This window comes from Poeciliopsis prolifica, unplaced genomic scaffold, assembly GCF_027474105.1.
Source record: "Poeciliopsis prolifica strain line A6 unplaced genomic scaffold, Auburn_PproV2 SCAFFOLD017, whole genome shotgun sequence".
Taxonomy (NCBI): domain Eukaryota; kingdom Metazoa; phylum Chordata; class Actinopteri; order Cyprinodontiformes; family Poeciliidae; genus Poeciliopsis; species Poeciliopsis prolifica.
In genome coordinates, this window is record NW_026562392.1 from 10,978,203 (window position 1) to 10,992,896 (window position 14,694).

At 38.5% G+C, this 14,694-nt stretch overlaps 1 protein-coding gene across 1 annotated transcript; it reads right to left on the reverse strand.

Annotated features, from left to right (window-relative positions):
- Positions 1-3,942: 3,942 nt before the first annotated feature.
- LOC129367425 (sperm acrosome membrane-associated protein 6-like) lies at positions 3,943-11,244 on the reverse strand. Its single transcript, XM_055041817.1, is given in 10 exon segments — positions 3,943-4,709; positions 4,812-4,995; positions 6,173-6,297; positions 6,299-6,327; positions 7,097-7,200; positions 7,687-7,764; positions 9,455-9,478; positions 9,668-9,739; positions 9,890-9,976; positions 10,048-11,244. Coding segments are annotated over 10 exon segments (1,071 nt in total). The 5' UTR covers positions 10,322-11,244; the 3' UTR covers positions 3,943-4,615.
- Between the last annotated feature and the right edge of the window lie 3,450 nt (positions 11,245-14,694).

Below are 14,694 nucleotides of genomic sequence, written 5' to 3' on the forward strand. Positions count from 1 at the left end.
CAGATTCACTTTGTTATTGAGAATGCAGGCGTGGCTGCGCTGTATGTCTATGTTTGCCCTGTGACAAATCAGTCCATTGCATGAAGAGTTCCAGATGTGCTGACCGTACAGGATTTATTGTGCAATCATAAATCTAATGCTACCAGGCGTCTCAACAAGCAAGATTGATTGACCTTCTGTATTTTAAATATCAAGTATACTGATAGGTTGAGCCTGATGTGTCCATCTATTCTGTGTAAACAGTCATCATTCCTGCAGCACATATTATTTTTATTATTTTTAGAAACAGCATTTTAATGTCAAAAGCAGTCTCTTAAAAATCTTAATCTACTTTCATAAGGTTAAAATGTATTTAGATTTTTGACAATGTGTGGATATTAGCTAAAAAATTTTTTTACTGCTGTACGTAGTAGTTACAAAATGAAATGCTTTAGTAAACTGACATTTGTCATCATAAATTTATTTTATCAGATAATTTTAACAGAAGGTGCGGTCATATTCAATAAATTAGAATATGGTTTGCAATGACGTTTTTCTTTCAGATTAAAAAACATATTGTATCATAATCATCATAATTAACAGACGTAAAGGCTTGAAAAGATTCATTTGGAAATGTGGAAAAGGGTTTTGTCAAGAATTTACTCCACCTATTGTGTTCAGGACTAAAACTGTTTTTTGTCATAATACATGATTTAAAAGGAAACAAATCAAGTCGTTGAAGAATCAACCAGGGGAAAGGAGGACTGCCTCTCCAGATACTGATAAAAAAGAAGCCTCCTACTTCATTGGAGTTAAATATAAATTCAGCAAGGGTATGTAATTATTAATATAATCTTAAGTCCTTAAAATGTTTAGTTACGGCCTTGCAGACAGCGGCACACGCCGGGGAGTCACTGAAACTTTCTCCAGGTGACGTTTCAACAATCCAAGTCAAAGTCCAATTACAAATGAATTAAATGTTTGCAGAAAGGGCAGGTTGTGACAAACACCTTCAGTAAGCCTGCCAAAATCACACAGTCACGATTGACTTGTGAGATCATAAGCATATTTCCTTAGTCCTAACAATAAACACAGGCAGTTTATGAATTGTTAAAATATGAGAAATGTTTGGTTCTTGCTTTTTAAGGGCTGATGTTTCACCAAAGGCTCTGTATAAGAAAATAAGATTAATATTGCAGCATAACAGGCTAGAAAGTGGAATCAAAAAAGAGTTTTCGCTTTAGCTAAACTGTTGTGTCCGGTGCGTTTTTGCTTAAAACGGGTTTGTTCTTCATCCAGTAAAGTGACTCAAAGAGGATAAAGTATTCAGAAATTCATAACTCAAGCAAGTAATGATACTTAATAATATTACTCAAGAAAAAGTTTGGTGCAGTAAAACAACTCTTAACAGTATTTAAGTTTTGAAATTGGTTCTCAAATAAAGGTGAGTGACCACCTCTGCAGACAACATGTGAATGCTGTGACAGCATAAAGGACTAAAGTATAGCTATGAAAAACACATCTGCACTTAAAATAAAGGGAGATTTTAATAACAGCGTTGAAAAAGCAGAATGACATTAAAACTCTGTCTGAAATGCTGAGTTTGAGACTCTGACTCCCTAAGCATTTATCAACAAATGACATCTTGAAACAGAAACTTCACAAAACAAGGTGATTTTCTCAAGATCTTAGATTTTATGAGGGAAATCGATGCCTGAAAAACACACTATCAAAGACACTCAAAATAACGTTGAGGGATGTCTGGTGAGATGAGGAGAGAAGGCATTTTCAAAGAGGTTAAATAAAGTGAAGGGTTTTTGTTTTTTTTTGGCAGATGAAACAATTAACAAATTTACTTAAAAATTGTGTGTTTTCTTGGAAGATATAATGTTATGGTAAATACTTTGTTGACTCTTGCAGGATGGTATTTTCCTCGTTCACATGGTTATATAATATTCTCTTTTTTGAGGATTGGTCCTGGCCTTTCCCTCTGCTCCAGTGACCAACCCCGCTGTGCATATCACTCGACTTAACGGCGTCGCCCATGACGTAAATTATACTGATTCTGTTTCGAGCACCTGATGGCTGTGACTCAATTGTAAATCAAGGATGTTTTGTTGCCACAACTCACAAAAAATAATTTGTGTTTGTATGATGCACGGTAGAAATCGGAACCTTTTTGCCCAAAATGAGAAAGGACTTCAAGCAATCGAATAATTTTATACGATTTATTTCTAATTGTTTTCTAAAAAAAAAAAAATAAAAAAAAGCAAAGTCACTAAGAGAAATTCCTTTATTTCAGAATTGATATTTGTTTCTGTTCAGGCTGATCTCACATACACATCCAGCTCATCAACCTCTGACTGAGTCTCGGGACACAGAACCTGCGCTTCAGCAGTTCTGTGCTGAGCAATTTTGAGTGATTAATTGTTGTAGAAAATGTTTAAGCAAATGAGTGAATTGTCACATTTTTTTTAGAAAATTGTCAGTTTTGCAAGTACTTCCCCTTTTACAGATGTGTTTTGATGGTGTTGTGTTTAGCAACCAGATCATCTCTGGGTCACAATCTGGTTGTGACACAAAACTGATTTCACCACAAAGTTCAAAATGAATTCAAGGTAAGTGTAGAAAGCTCCAAACTGTGTGATTGCTGTTTGTTGAGCAGACATGACAGGCTGGATTTTGCTGCCCCCTGGTGGTCTTTAGGCTACAGTATCAAATCCTTCTTTTGCTGGTGAAACATGAAAAATACCTTTATTTTAGCCCAGAGTGTCCAGAAGCAGGCCAGGCCACACTGTTCAGAACAGCACGCTTCACTGAGTGAATGAAATGTGTTGCCCGCTTTTCAATTAAAATTTCGGCCTGGTTATGCAGTCGTTCCATGACAACAGTACTTACGTACTTTTACTTCCTTCTCAGTAGCTTTTTTATGCATTTTGTTGCTGCACTCTATCTAGTAGGATTACATGTTCTCATGTGTGTTATCATTCAGTGCCTTGTCTGCTGTGACTTATATTGGTGATATGACTGATCTGATAAGTAAAACAATGAAAACGACATTTTGGGATAGCAAACACAAAACGTCACGGCCGAACAAACATGCAACCGATAAGTAACAAATAGGAAACAAATAGGAAAACATAAAACATAAAAACTATGAATAGCTCCTGAAACGTTGAGATTTTGTTACTTTGCAACAGCAGACATCAGTAGTGGCACCTAATTATTAGAGGGATGAAAAGTGAAACACATTTGAAAAATGTTTTATTTTCTTTCTTTCTTTTTAGCATATAAATACCTGAAAATTGCAGCATCTATTTTTATTCAGTCTGTGTGATTGAATTCTGTGTCAATACCTTGTAAAGACAACTTTCACTAGAATTACAGCTGAAAGTCTTTTGGGACATGTCTACCAGCTGTGCTCATTGAGAGACTGAAGGTTTTCTCTATTCTTCAGCTCAATCAAATCAGATTAGAAATGTCTGCAAACATCAAGGCCATTCCAGCCCACGAACGTGTTACTCTGATTTAAACCTTTCCACTATATCACTGCCTGCATATTTAGTGACTGACTTAGTCTTAAATCATTAGTAGCCTTTAGCATGCTGTTTATATACATATAAACAGCATGCTATACATTTATATATAATATATATATCTGATATATATCTGATTTGATTTATTCCTCCCTCTGAACAATGAATCTCTGCAGGTCCTCTGGCCTCTGAGCTTCTTGCTGGACAGTCTGCTGGCCAAGGTGGATTTCCAAGTCTTGGTAGGTTTGCAGTCGTGCCATTACATTTGGGGATAATGGATTGAAGTGTGCAATATTGATATTGTTGGATTTCATAACCCTAATCTATTCTTCCACCCAACATTCTTCCTGATCTTTCTGATAGCCTGTTTATTCCTCTCAATGCTCTTTATCCTATATTCTCTAAGAAAAAAAACTTCAAGGCTTTCACAAAACGTCTGGCTTCGTCTTGAAATTTAATTACACACAGGCAGACCTGAATAAGCAAAGAGAAAAAGGGAGTTGAATTCGAATGGCCTCTATACTTTTTGAATGAGCTTGAAACTTATGTGCCAAATTCCTTCTACTCAACAAGTTTGTTCTGCTTTCTTTTTGTTCTCATGCTTTGCAATAAAGCTTATTGTAGTTGGAATACGTCAAAACAGGGGAAAAATTAAAAGAACAAAAATGAACAAGGCCATGAAAGGCATAATCAGATTTTTACACTGGTTTGTCACTGCAAATAATATGAGAGCAAGCAAAAGTTTTAAGATTTGATCCAGGTATAAAAAAGGTAAACCTACCATTTTGTCAATGTTTTAATCATATTTAAAAATTATTTCTGATTGTAGTTATTCGATGGTTTAAATATGCATAAACTGAGCTATACTTTCACAAAGACACATTTCATGTTATACTCTAAAATTTGTTGTACTTTGATCAAAACAACTCGTTTTTATGCTGCATGGATGCAGAAAGTCATTGTCAATTATTCTGATGAAAATGTGTCTCCTGACCTCTAGTGGTGAGAAGAGTTACACACACGTTTCCATCTAAGTATGACATAATGCTTCACAGAATATCCAGTACTTTGTGTACATTTTTAATACAAGTTGCTCTTTTTCATATTTCTAACAACGAAACACCAAAATAATCTTCTTCATCCGAATCCGCTACAGGATGGTCGACCTCCGCTACTGACAACCAGTACAGGAACCTGAAACAGCCAACGACAAAGACACAACTAAAAATGCATGCTCACAGGAATGCCGATTGTTGCCAATGTCTTATATTGTCCAAATAATAGCTTTGTCTTCACCCCACGGAGACGGACAGCAGCAGCAGAGAAGTGGCTAAACAGGTGGTGAGAAGAAACAGGAGGCGGTGGTGGAGGAAGAAGTGAGGAGCAGCATCAGGCGCGGTGAGAAACTGCCCTCTTGGGAGCAGAGCCTGGTCAAATATCCCCTGCAGCGCTGTGTGGCCCACCACAGGCTGGGGGATCACTTAAAGACACAGAGACGCAGAAAGATATGCAAGGACATCGATGGGAGTATTAGTGTACGTTTTGATCTTTTTTCATTCTACACGCCTTGCAAAGAGCATTCACATGTTGTCACGACAATCACAACGGTCCAATCGACACAAAGTAGAAAATAAAAGTGAAAAAATCACAATCTTTTTTTTTTTGACAAATAAAAATCTGCAAAGTGGAGTGAAGTTTTTAGTTCGCCCTTGTTTCTGACGCCCTGCAACAAAAACTAGACCAATTTATTTGAAAAAAATCACAAATGAACACCGAACAAATCAACACTATAATTAGGTGGAGAATTATTAGACAGGACAACCATCGGCGCTGTGCAACACAAACATGGCCTCTGGGAAAGAGTGGCATGAAGAAGTTGTCAAACTTCATGTGTTAGACTGATCTAGTCAAAGTCCAGAACAAAATCCGATGCATTTTCAGCAACTCAAATCCCAGTAAAAACTTTGATATTTGTATTTATGTTGGAACAAAATGTGAAAAACCTCATAGTGTCTGTTTATTTTTGCAAGGCACTGTATGTATACAATACAAGTTCTGGATTTCCAATTTTAAAGTTGTAGATAAAATGAACATATTGGATGTAAGGAGTCAGGCTTTCCGATAATGTTTGAAAATGTTCCTACTGTTTATATCTGTAGACTTTCTGAAGGTGGATAAAACATTTTCTTTAAATCTCAATAAATTATTTCCACCTGAGTGTATTTTAGTGATTGCCAAAGTAATTTTAGCACAAATTTTAGCACATCCAAGATGATTCTGGTTCTGCGTCGTATCTGTTTTGATTCTTTCTCATTTCAGAAAGAGCCACTGTGCATCCCGTTCACCTGCTGTAGAGTTGTTCTTCTTTTGCCCTCCATTTGAACACTTTGCATTTACAATAAATAAACAGACAATTGCTGATAATATTAAGTCCAACTACTGATCAGAAAAACTTTGTTAGAAAAGGATTTCAAACTTCAGCAAAATGTTGTGTGTCATATTCTGCACTAATATCTCTTTATTATTTTACATGATCAAAACAGGGATGAACTCTACATCAATCTACATAACTTTCCTTTAAACAGTCACATGAGCCCCATTTAGCATAAAAACCTCGGTTTCTATGTTGTCACTGAACATCTGGCACTTCCTGTTACCTGTGACGTAGAAGTAAAGCCTGACGATGGATCGAATGCCTGAGAAAATCTCACACTGGTAGGTGCCCTGATGCTCAGTGGTGGTTGATGAAATGGAGTAAAGCCTGTCGGGTCCTGCAGTCACCCTTAAACTGCTCCGTCTCCTGCGTCTTGAACTGTGGAGGAAGATGCAGCTGTTTGTCTGAAGGAGTCGATTCAGATTGCAGGAAGATCCTCAGTTCAGAGTTTTGTAACATTTGTAGGTTGAGGTCAACAATCTGCTTCAGACAAAATTCAAGTAAACTGACCATCCAGTTCTGAAGCTAAGTCTGATTTAGCTGGAGATCCATGCAGAAAAACGACATGGGAGTGAAATTACTTCTATTATTAGTGATAGCTGATAATAGTTTTATTAAAGATCAGCTATGATGCTCAATAAAATATAATAATTTTGCAAAAGTTTTTTGTTTCATCTGTAATTATTATATTTTTTTTCACAGTTATGACCAGTTATATATTTTGGTTTGGCTTCAATTAGTTTTTATATCTCTTCTCGATTGTTTAAATACTCATATGTCTGCAATTGCATCTTGTGAACAATTTTGCAACTTTTTATAATAACTAAGCATGTTTTTGAAGTCATGCTTTGCATAAATTGTTCCCTTTTGACTGATTATTTTATCTACTGAAGTACTGCCTTACATAACTGCCAGATCTTTGCGAAAATGTGCAATTATTATATTGAGTCAGAAGAAATATGTTGTTAAAATTAAAGTATTACCTTAAACTTTACTTTCAATCTGCATGTGGTTTGAATCATTTTCTGCTTCACTGTGTTTACAAAACCTGTTCCCAGAAGTATCTGCTTATAATTTTACGTAACGATCGCATAGAAGATGTTGAGCTAATCCTTTGAGAGTCTGGATTACTGTGTTTTGAGCATACCTCCTCTGCAAACTTCCAGACCACCTCAATATCATTTGGTAGGTCAAATGGCACATCGCACCGCATTTGGATCCCTCTACCCTCCTTTACTTCAATATCTTCAACTGAAATAAACATACAGCCACCCACAAGCACACAGACAGAGACACACGCACATGGATAACATTCACAGAGGGCAGCGCTTGCAGTCTGAGCCTTCCTTAATGATAATACTTAAGCCTAGTCTCAGAGGAGTGCAGCAAAAGTGATGATATGCTAAACATTGGCTGAGCTGTACAGGGGTGATACGAACACCGCCGTGTGTGGGAGTCGGCTGTCACCCGCATAAAGAAGTCATCGACTTAAAGAGAACCTCGAGGGCTCTGTGCAAAAAGATATAATGTGCGGAAATAAAAACCTTTCCACTGTCTCATTTTCCAATCCTGACTTTTTAGCTAAGAGCATTTGAAGGATCAAACACGGAGCATTTCAGGGATCAGGATTTATGAAGGGGAAAATATAGTTATTTAAGGAACTGTCAAGTCTGGATTAGCACGTCTTCTTTAGCTGTGATGTAACAAAATCTGTCGGGCAGTGAATTACGTTCTCACCTGGACAGTCGAGTGGAAATAAGCAGGAGTCGTACTGGCAGGTTATGCAGTTGTACGCAGCATCTATATTCTGAAAACCTGGAAGCATTGAACTAGTGTTAAAGGATGCCATTTTAAAGCAAAATTAATAGGTTATCAGCAGGTAATATGTTAAACATGCAGGAGATAAATCACTCGACGTCTTTATTTTGGATAAATCCAGATTCCCTGAAGCTAATGTATGAGAGGTCAGGAAGAAAAGTGAACTTCCACCGTCTTAAAACACCTCAGATCTCAGAAACATCGGAGAGGTTTATGCAAATCACAAAAAAAGAGTTATGACCCTATAATCACTGCATTGTATGTTTATTTACACTAAATTAATTATAATTTACAAAGAAAATGGAAGAAGGAAGCCATGTGCCACCAGTGATCTTCATGCGTGGTATTCTAAGAATACAATATCTCAAATTATTTTTCAATCGAACTTAATCTTTAAATACTATTGTTGTTTAGGAAATTGCAGTTTCATTATTTTTTTACACTGCCCTATTTTTTTCTTTACCTAAAGAAAATCATTGATCAGACATCGCTTCCTATCACTCAAAGGTTCATCAGATAATATTGAAATCAACCCCTAAAACATCTTTACGAGTGGAGTTAGTTTCAGGGGATACATGTCTACTTTGGTCTCTCCCTGATTGACTTCATCCTACAGAACAAAATGAACATATCACTGCCACTTCAAAAATCCATTATGTGCAGCATTTTGGCTTAAATGTGAACGTGTGAGAAGGAAAAGACCTGACATATCCTACACTACTGGCCTATTTGCAGATAATTCACCGGTGTGTGGGTTTTGTCAAGAAGAATATCTGAACTGTTAAAAATAATGCAGCATGGGGAGACGAAATACCTGAGCTTGACACGTCATTGGCTGCAGTTTGCACAGCAGTCAATCTCGTACCTTGAGTGGATGTAAGGAGCACCAGGGATGTTAACTTCTGCGATAGTTTCAAGAGTTTCCACTCTGCGTATGAATGCGTAGAGTATTTGAATTATTGAAACAAGTTGTTGGTGGTTTTTACTATGGGGTTATTTGTTGTGATCCCTAACTTTTATGACAATTCGACTCAAAATAGTGTGCAATTATAAAGTGGGAGGAGAATGATTGATGATTTTCATTTTTTATGAAAAATATAAACCTGGAAAGTGAGCCATCCATTTGTATCTGCCACCATGCTGAGCTCAGGTTGTTAGTTTTTACATTTTGTCTGACCAAAGCACATTCTTCTGCACGTTTGCTTGTTGCACACTGCAGAGGGAAAATGTTTAGCCTTTTTGTTTAACAAGTCAACTGTCTTGCTCGTCTCTCAGAGTTGAATATTAATAGTTGAACTGTAAAGAAAGGTGAAACTTTGCATCTCTGCTGCTCCTCCAGTGACCAAGAGGCTCTTGGTTACATCACTTTGTAATGCCCTCCTGCTAGCCAAGCTGGATGACCATGTTTTGTTCACTGATGTGCAATTCTTTTTTCCATGTTCAATTGATGGAAGAGAAAGGGTGCAGTAGCTTGGTATATTTTTTTTAAAACCTAAAATTCTCAACAGCTTTATTGACCTGTCCGATCTGCTCCTTGTTCTTCTGGATGCGATCTGCACAAAATTACTTTTACTTTCTCTGCACTAGTTTGTGCTGGCTTGTAGTTGTCACATGACAAAATTGTAAGTATTTGAAAGTCATTTTGCATTTCATTTTAAGGATTTTGTATAAGCAGTTTGGCACTCACCACATGGAGGGATGCACTTATTATCTGTGGGGGGAAAAGATTTTCGTCATTACATGATTTGATTTATTGCACATGTGATTTGGCTTCCACAGTGTTTTAAAGGCTGAATCAACATAACTAGATTATCACAGAGAGATTAAAGAGATCAGAGGGAGTGGTGATGCCTTAGTTTAGATGAAAAGATGAAGGTAAGTGTAAGAGCGAATGTCTCACCTCTAGGCAGTTTGGAGGCAGCTTCAATGAAATTGTCTGCTGCTTTCCGCAACCTGCGTTCATACACAGTGTCTGGTAGACGGAGGAGAAGGAGGACAGGAGATATTTGTCTCAAAACATCTGGGTGAATCCCATGCTTCAGGGCATCATTTCAGAAACGTCTAATTTTCAGACCTCACTTAACAACTCACTGCTCTCTACTGGAGGAGGTAATTTAGTTACCCATATTCCGCTTTCCCTGAAAGTCTTTCACTATGGGAAAGATCTCTGCTTCCAGGATCTCCTTCAGCCTGCTTTCTAAACCTCCGGCTGGAGAGGGGAAACACATCACATCTTTGCTTTGCTGGAATTAAAAGACAAATCGACTGCTTGACCCCTACCCGCTCTTCCAGCCTTCACCACTGTCTCATTCAGGTTGAATATGCGATCCAGAGACCTGAAGCATTCGTCAACGCTGTTGACTTTAGTTGCACTCACGACGTAACCTACGCACAGCCGACCACTGACTTGCGGCTTGATAAAGCAGATATAGCAGCTCAGAGAGGGGCAAATCAGCAAACTAACACTTGTAAGCCATAAAACAGCCATGGTTATTTTTAGCAGGAGCTCCAAACTGAGCAAATGTTTTTGTTTTTCTTTAAATCCAGCTTCCATGGTGACAACATGTGAAGAAATTCAAATTCTTCAGGCTGCAAGAACAACTTGAGAGGCTTAAAACCATATTTTACATACGTCCAAATGTCTATGAGCTTGCGGGGTTTGCGTTTGGGTCTGAGAGCAGAAAGTATCTTCTGTATTTCCTCTATTCTATTGTCTCTATTCCCCATTTCCTGCTGCCTCAATGCACCAGTTTTACTGCAGAGCACAGAGATGGCGTGAGCCGAGGAGGGAGGTGGCGCAGATGAGGGGGAGAGGGGCAGATAAAAGGGGAGTTTAACGCCCAGGTATGTGTCAGGGCAAAGCAAGAAGGAATGTTGGCAAGACAATTCAAGTAAAATCAGAATTTTATTTCATTTTCAATAAACGAGACGGAAGGCGAGTCGGGAGCCAGTCAGAGGGGGAAATGCAGAACAAAAGAGGTGAAAATTGAATGTTTTTCCCGATAAAGTTCACACAGAGTCTTCAAGCGAAAAGAAACTGAAGTCATGAGACAAAGGAAGAGGAGGGGACGGAGGTGAGAGCGGACGCTTGAGCGACAGAAATAAACGAAGAGGGAGCAGGACTACAAATCAACTCAACTGCCTCATCGCATCCTGTATCCCCCACTCGCCTCCTCGTCTCCTCCGCTCCCCCATCCTTCTTCTCCCCGATCCCTCGCTCCTGGTGCATCTCCATGGCAACCAGACAGGGTGCCTAATACATGAACTTAATATATTTCCAGTGGCAGGGTGAGCTGGGTACTAATGCATTCATCTGTCTCAGCGCAGACAGGCCAATCAATATCAAGCAAGAGTGTTCTCCAGGACCGCCAAAGTCCGATTGTTAGTCAGATGGCTGAACACGGAAAATCCCAAATAAACCGGACTGTCTGTGCGTCTTTCTGGTCTGTAGGCTTGTGTGTCTTGCATGTAGCTCGTTGTCATCATTTTGAATTTTCTAAAAAAAAAAAAAAGAATATTTCTAATTTTCTAGTTGCAATTCATCAGTGGGAATGGATGGAAAAAACTCCATCTTTCAGAATCTCAATCAGAGCCAAAAACTGTAAAGTTCGTGTCTGGTTTTACTCCGGAGGTGGAAACGTTTTCTGTGTGTCTGAATTCAGAAGTCAGACTCTAAAATGATAAATAAAACTTGTAAAGAAAACATCCAAACTTGCTAAAAGCTTCTGATGGTCGAATGAAACCAGCATTGAAGTTTGAGCCACGATATCAAAAGGTGTATTTGAAGAAAAAAAAAACAACAAAGAACATTATCAAAAGAACACAATAGGTACAATGAAACTTAATGGAGGCAGAACCGTGATCTGGACTTACTTTTCTCCAGATGAAGCTAACATTTTTGAAAAAGTTAGATCCATTTCACTCGTGAAATTACCACAAGTTTATACCTAAAATTATAAAATGTCTTAACCTTAGCAAGCTTTAGTCTTTCAGCATTACAGACTCCAAATAGAGGTCAAAATAAACAGAAAATTTTATTTTTAGATGGACTTAGCTAAAGTTAACAACCAAATCTGACAGAAAAAGTAAGGGTTTATTAAAAAAAGTCTGTGGATCTGATAAAGTTGGGTAATTTTTTAAAGGGAGAGTGGAAAAACATTGTCAAGATGCAGCATGTTGATATTCTGAAATCTAAAATTACAACAAAAAGTCTTCAGCTTATAAGCTATCGCACTTCTGCAACCAAGTTCGATCAACTTTTTGTTTTATTTCCTTCTGCTTAGTGTGATGGTTTTAATGAAGAACATTTTTTTTACCTGTTGATCACACAGGAAAATCTCTATGTGGTAAATTTCAAAGTTTGTATTAGTTTCCCTTGACAAGATGGAATGTTGTGTGAATAACTCATAGGCACAAAGGGAATACCTTTAGTTGATGTTTTATTAAAACACAAAGAAAAAAAAGAATATTTCTCCTGCTTGAATAAAACTTCATCTCCAGAGTTGCCAAATACGTCGGGGTCACAACCCTCGGCTGTCTTCTTATTGGCCCCCAATCAGAGGCGATAACACAAAGGCAGCCAATAGGGTTGGCCCCCTAGAGGGCTGCAGGAGATACTTGTCCTCTTCTTGCGCCAACCAAATAGTCTTGATTGTACCAAGACAAGCGCTAAAACAGTCTGAGAAGTCTTGCAGCTTTGATGTAATATTGCACAAGCTGTGATGCTGCAATGTCTGACACTTCCTTTGGGCTGAAACAGACGACTCTTCATGGAGCAGAGGAAATGCGATTAAAGTGTCAGGTGTTTTGGAATTTCGCAAAACGTTGAAACTGAATGCAGCCCTGTTCCCGAGGACCTCACCTGTGACCTGCTTTGACCTCACAGGTTAAGGGTCTCAGGGACAGAGGGGCATACTGTAAAATGAAAACACACCGAGAGGTTTAGAAAGACGGCAGCTTATTGCGCAGAAAAGCCCGGCGGCGAAATCAAACGTGTTAATGGGAACCGCAGAGCTGCAGCGCCGAGACAAAGACATGACCTCATCTGACATTTGGATTCTGCTGCAGCACTGGCCCGGTCTCCTGCTCCGCTGCGGATCAGAAATGAGCCCAAATGGTTCAATTAAAGCACAATTGCAGCATAAACACTGGCATTAACTCTGCCACGCTAATCATTTGTTTTGCATTGCAGCAAAAGCAGATGTGAAGCCCAATTTTTCAAAGCAGGGGTCAAATAATCTCTGTAATGAATCAATTAAATCAATTGCAAAGGAATTAATTAAAGAAAACTATTAACTTTAAAGTGTTGGTAAATGTCACAGGCATTTGGAGCATGATTTATTGAGCGAACTCAACTGTCTATTTGGTTTTCTGAACTCAGGAACTTGATTAAAATGTTCGAAACATAATCAAATAAAGTAAAGGTTAAGACAACAACAAAAACCAATTTATTCATAATAACTACATGTTTAAATGATAAAAACTAATACAATTTTACACTTAAATTAGCCTTTACGTGTGTCGACAGTTATGCGACTTTGGAAACATGACAGCTGCATTTTTAATAAAAGAGTTTAAAGACATGGTCTACATGCATGCATCCTCAGATGCTTTGAATGATTTTTATTGTATCTTCACGGAGATGAATCTCTGAAACAGAGAACCATCAGTTCATAAAAAACCTCAGCTGCATAAAAAAGGCCCAGTCAAAGTTGGATATTCCCCTGTAAAAGCAGATAACAAAAAACGAGAATCACAGTGACTTCTTATGCCGTATGAAAATTATTGCGTCAGTTTCCATTGATGAAAGAAAGACAGTTCATGGCGTAGAAACATTAGAAGGTGATGCCACCCACTGGCAGACAGACAGAAGCACATGCTGAAGACAGCATATGTTCAAACGTGGGGAAAGAAAAGCCAGTGAAATCTGTGCTTTTTGTGGCAAATCTGTCATGCAACCAATCTTTTTTTTTTTTTTTATTTCTGCCTTTGTTTCTGCATTTTGCACAAACGCACGCAAAGAGAAGTTGAACCTAGCAGCACCATGTTCGGCATCAAATCAAGCTGCTGTACATGACAACTGTGCTTTATTAAACAGTTTTACCTCACAAGCGTGCAGGCCAAGATTTGGGAATGCAAAGATGGGACTTCGCATGCTGCCTTTGTTAACGTTGCACACGAGTAAAACGGCAGCTGCATGTCAGACCACCGTGGACAGAAGACATTTGTCACACAAACTGCATCGCTGATGCTTTTATGCTGCTTTTTAAAAATAGTGGTGATTCATTTCATCAAAGGAAACAGAAAGCACAAACATTTACATGCACAAGCTCAAAGTTTCTGCAACGACTGCATGCGTACCGTTTTGCACTCTGAACAGTGACAGCTGCCATTTTTACAGTATTAATTATGTTTCATTAACATCCATCAATTTGTGGTTGAGAAAGGTGCAAAGTAAGCTTATAGCAGACGTGACCCCGCCGCCAGCAGCATGGACGCGCCACAATTACTCACAAAGGCTGGATACTGCAAACAAACCCCACATGCATCCACTTACAAGCGTGACTATAATCATGCATTGTCAATAACATGACTTATTTAATTACTGTCAGTGGCTTTATATGCATGAGTTGTGAAATAAGTTGCAGATGAAATGAATGGATCTGCATTAACTTGCTGGGTGGGAATGTATAAAGAAAATAAAACAGGTATTCACCTCAGAGTCAGCCTCTTCTTTTCCTTTCTCTCCCAGCCAGAGTGATTCTGTTTCTCTTCTCAGCTCCCTCCCTCTCTCTCTCTCTCTCTCTCTCTCTCTCTCTCTGTCTCCCTCCCTTTCCCCCTGATGGTCTCTGCCGGGGCCAGACAGGGAGCCCAGCAGCAGGTAGGTTACAGACAATAGTATTGATTCCAGTGTTCTGCTTTCTACCT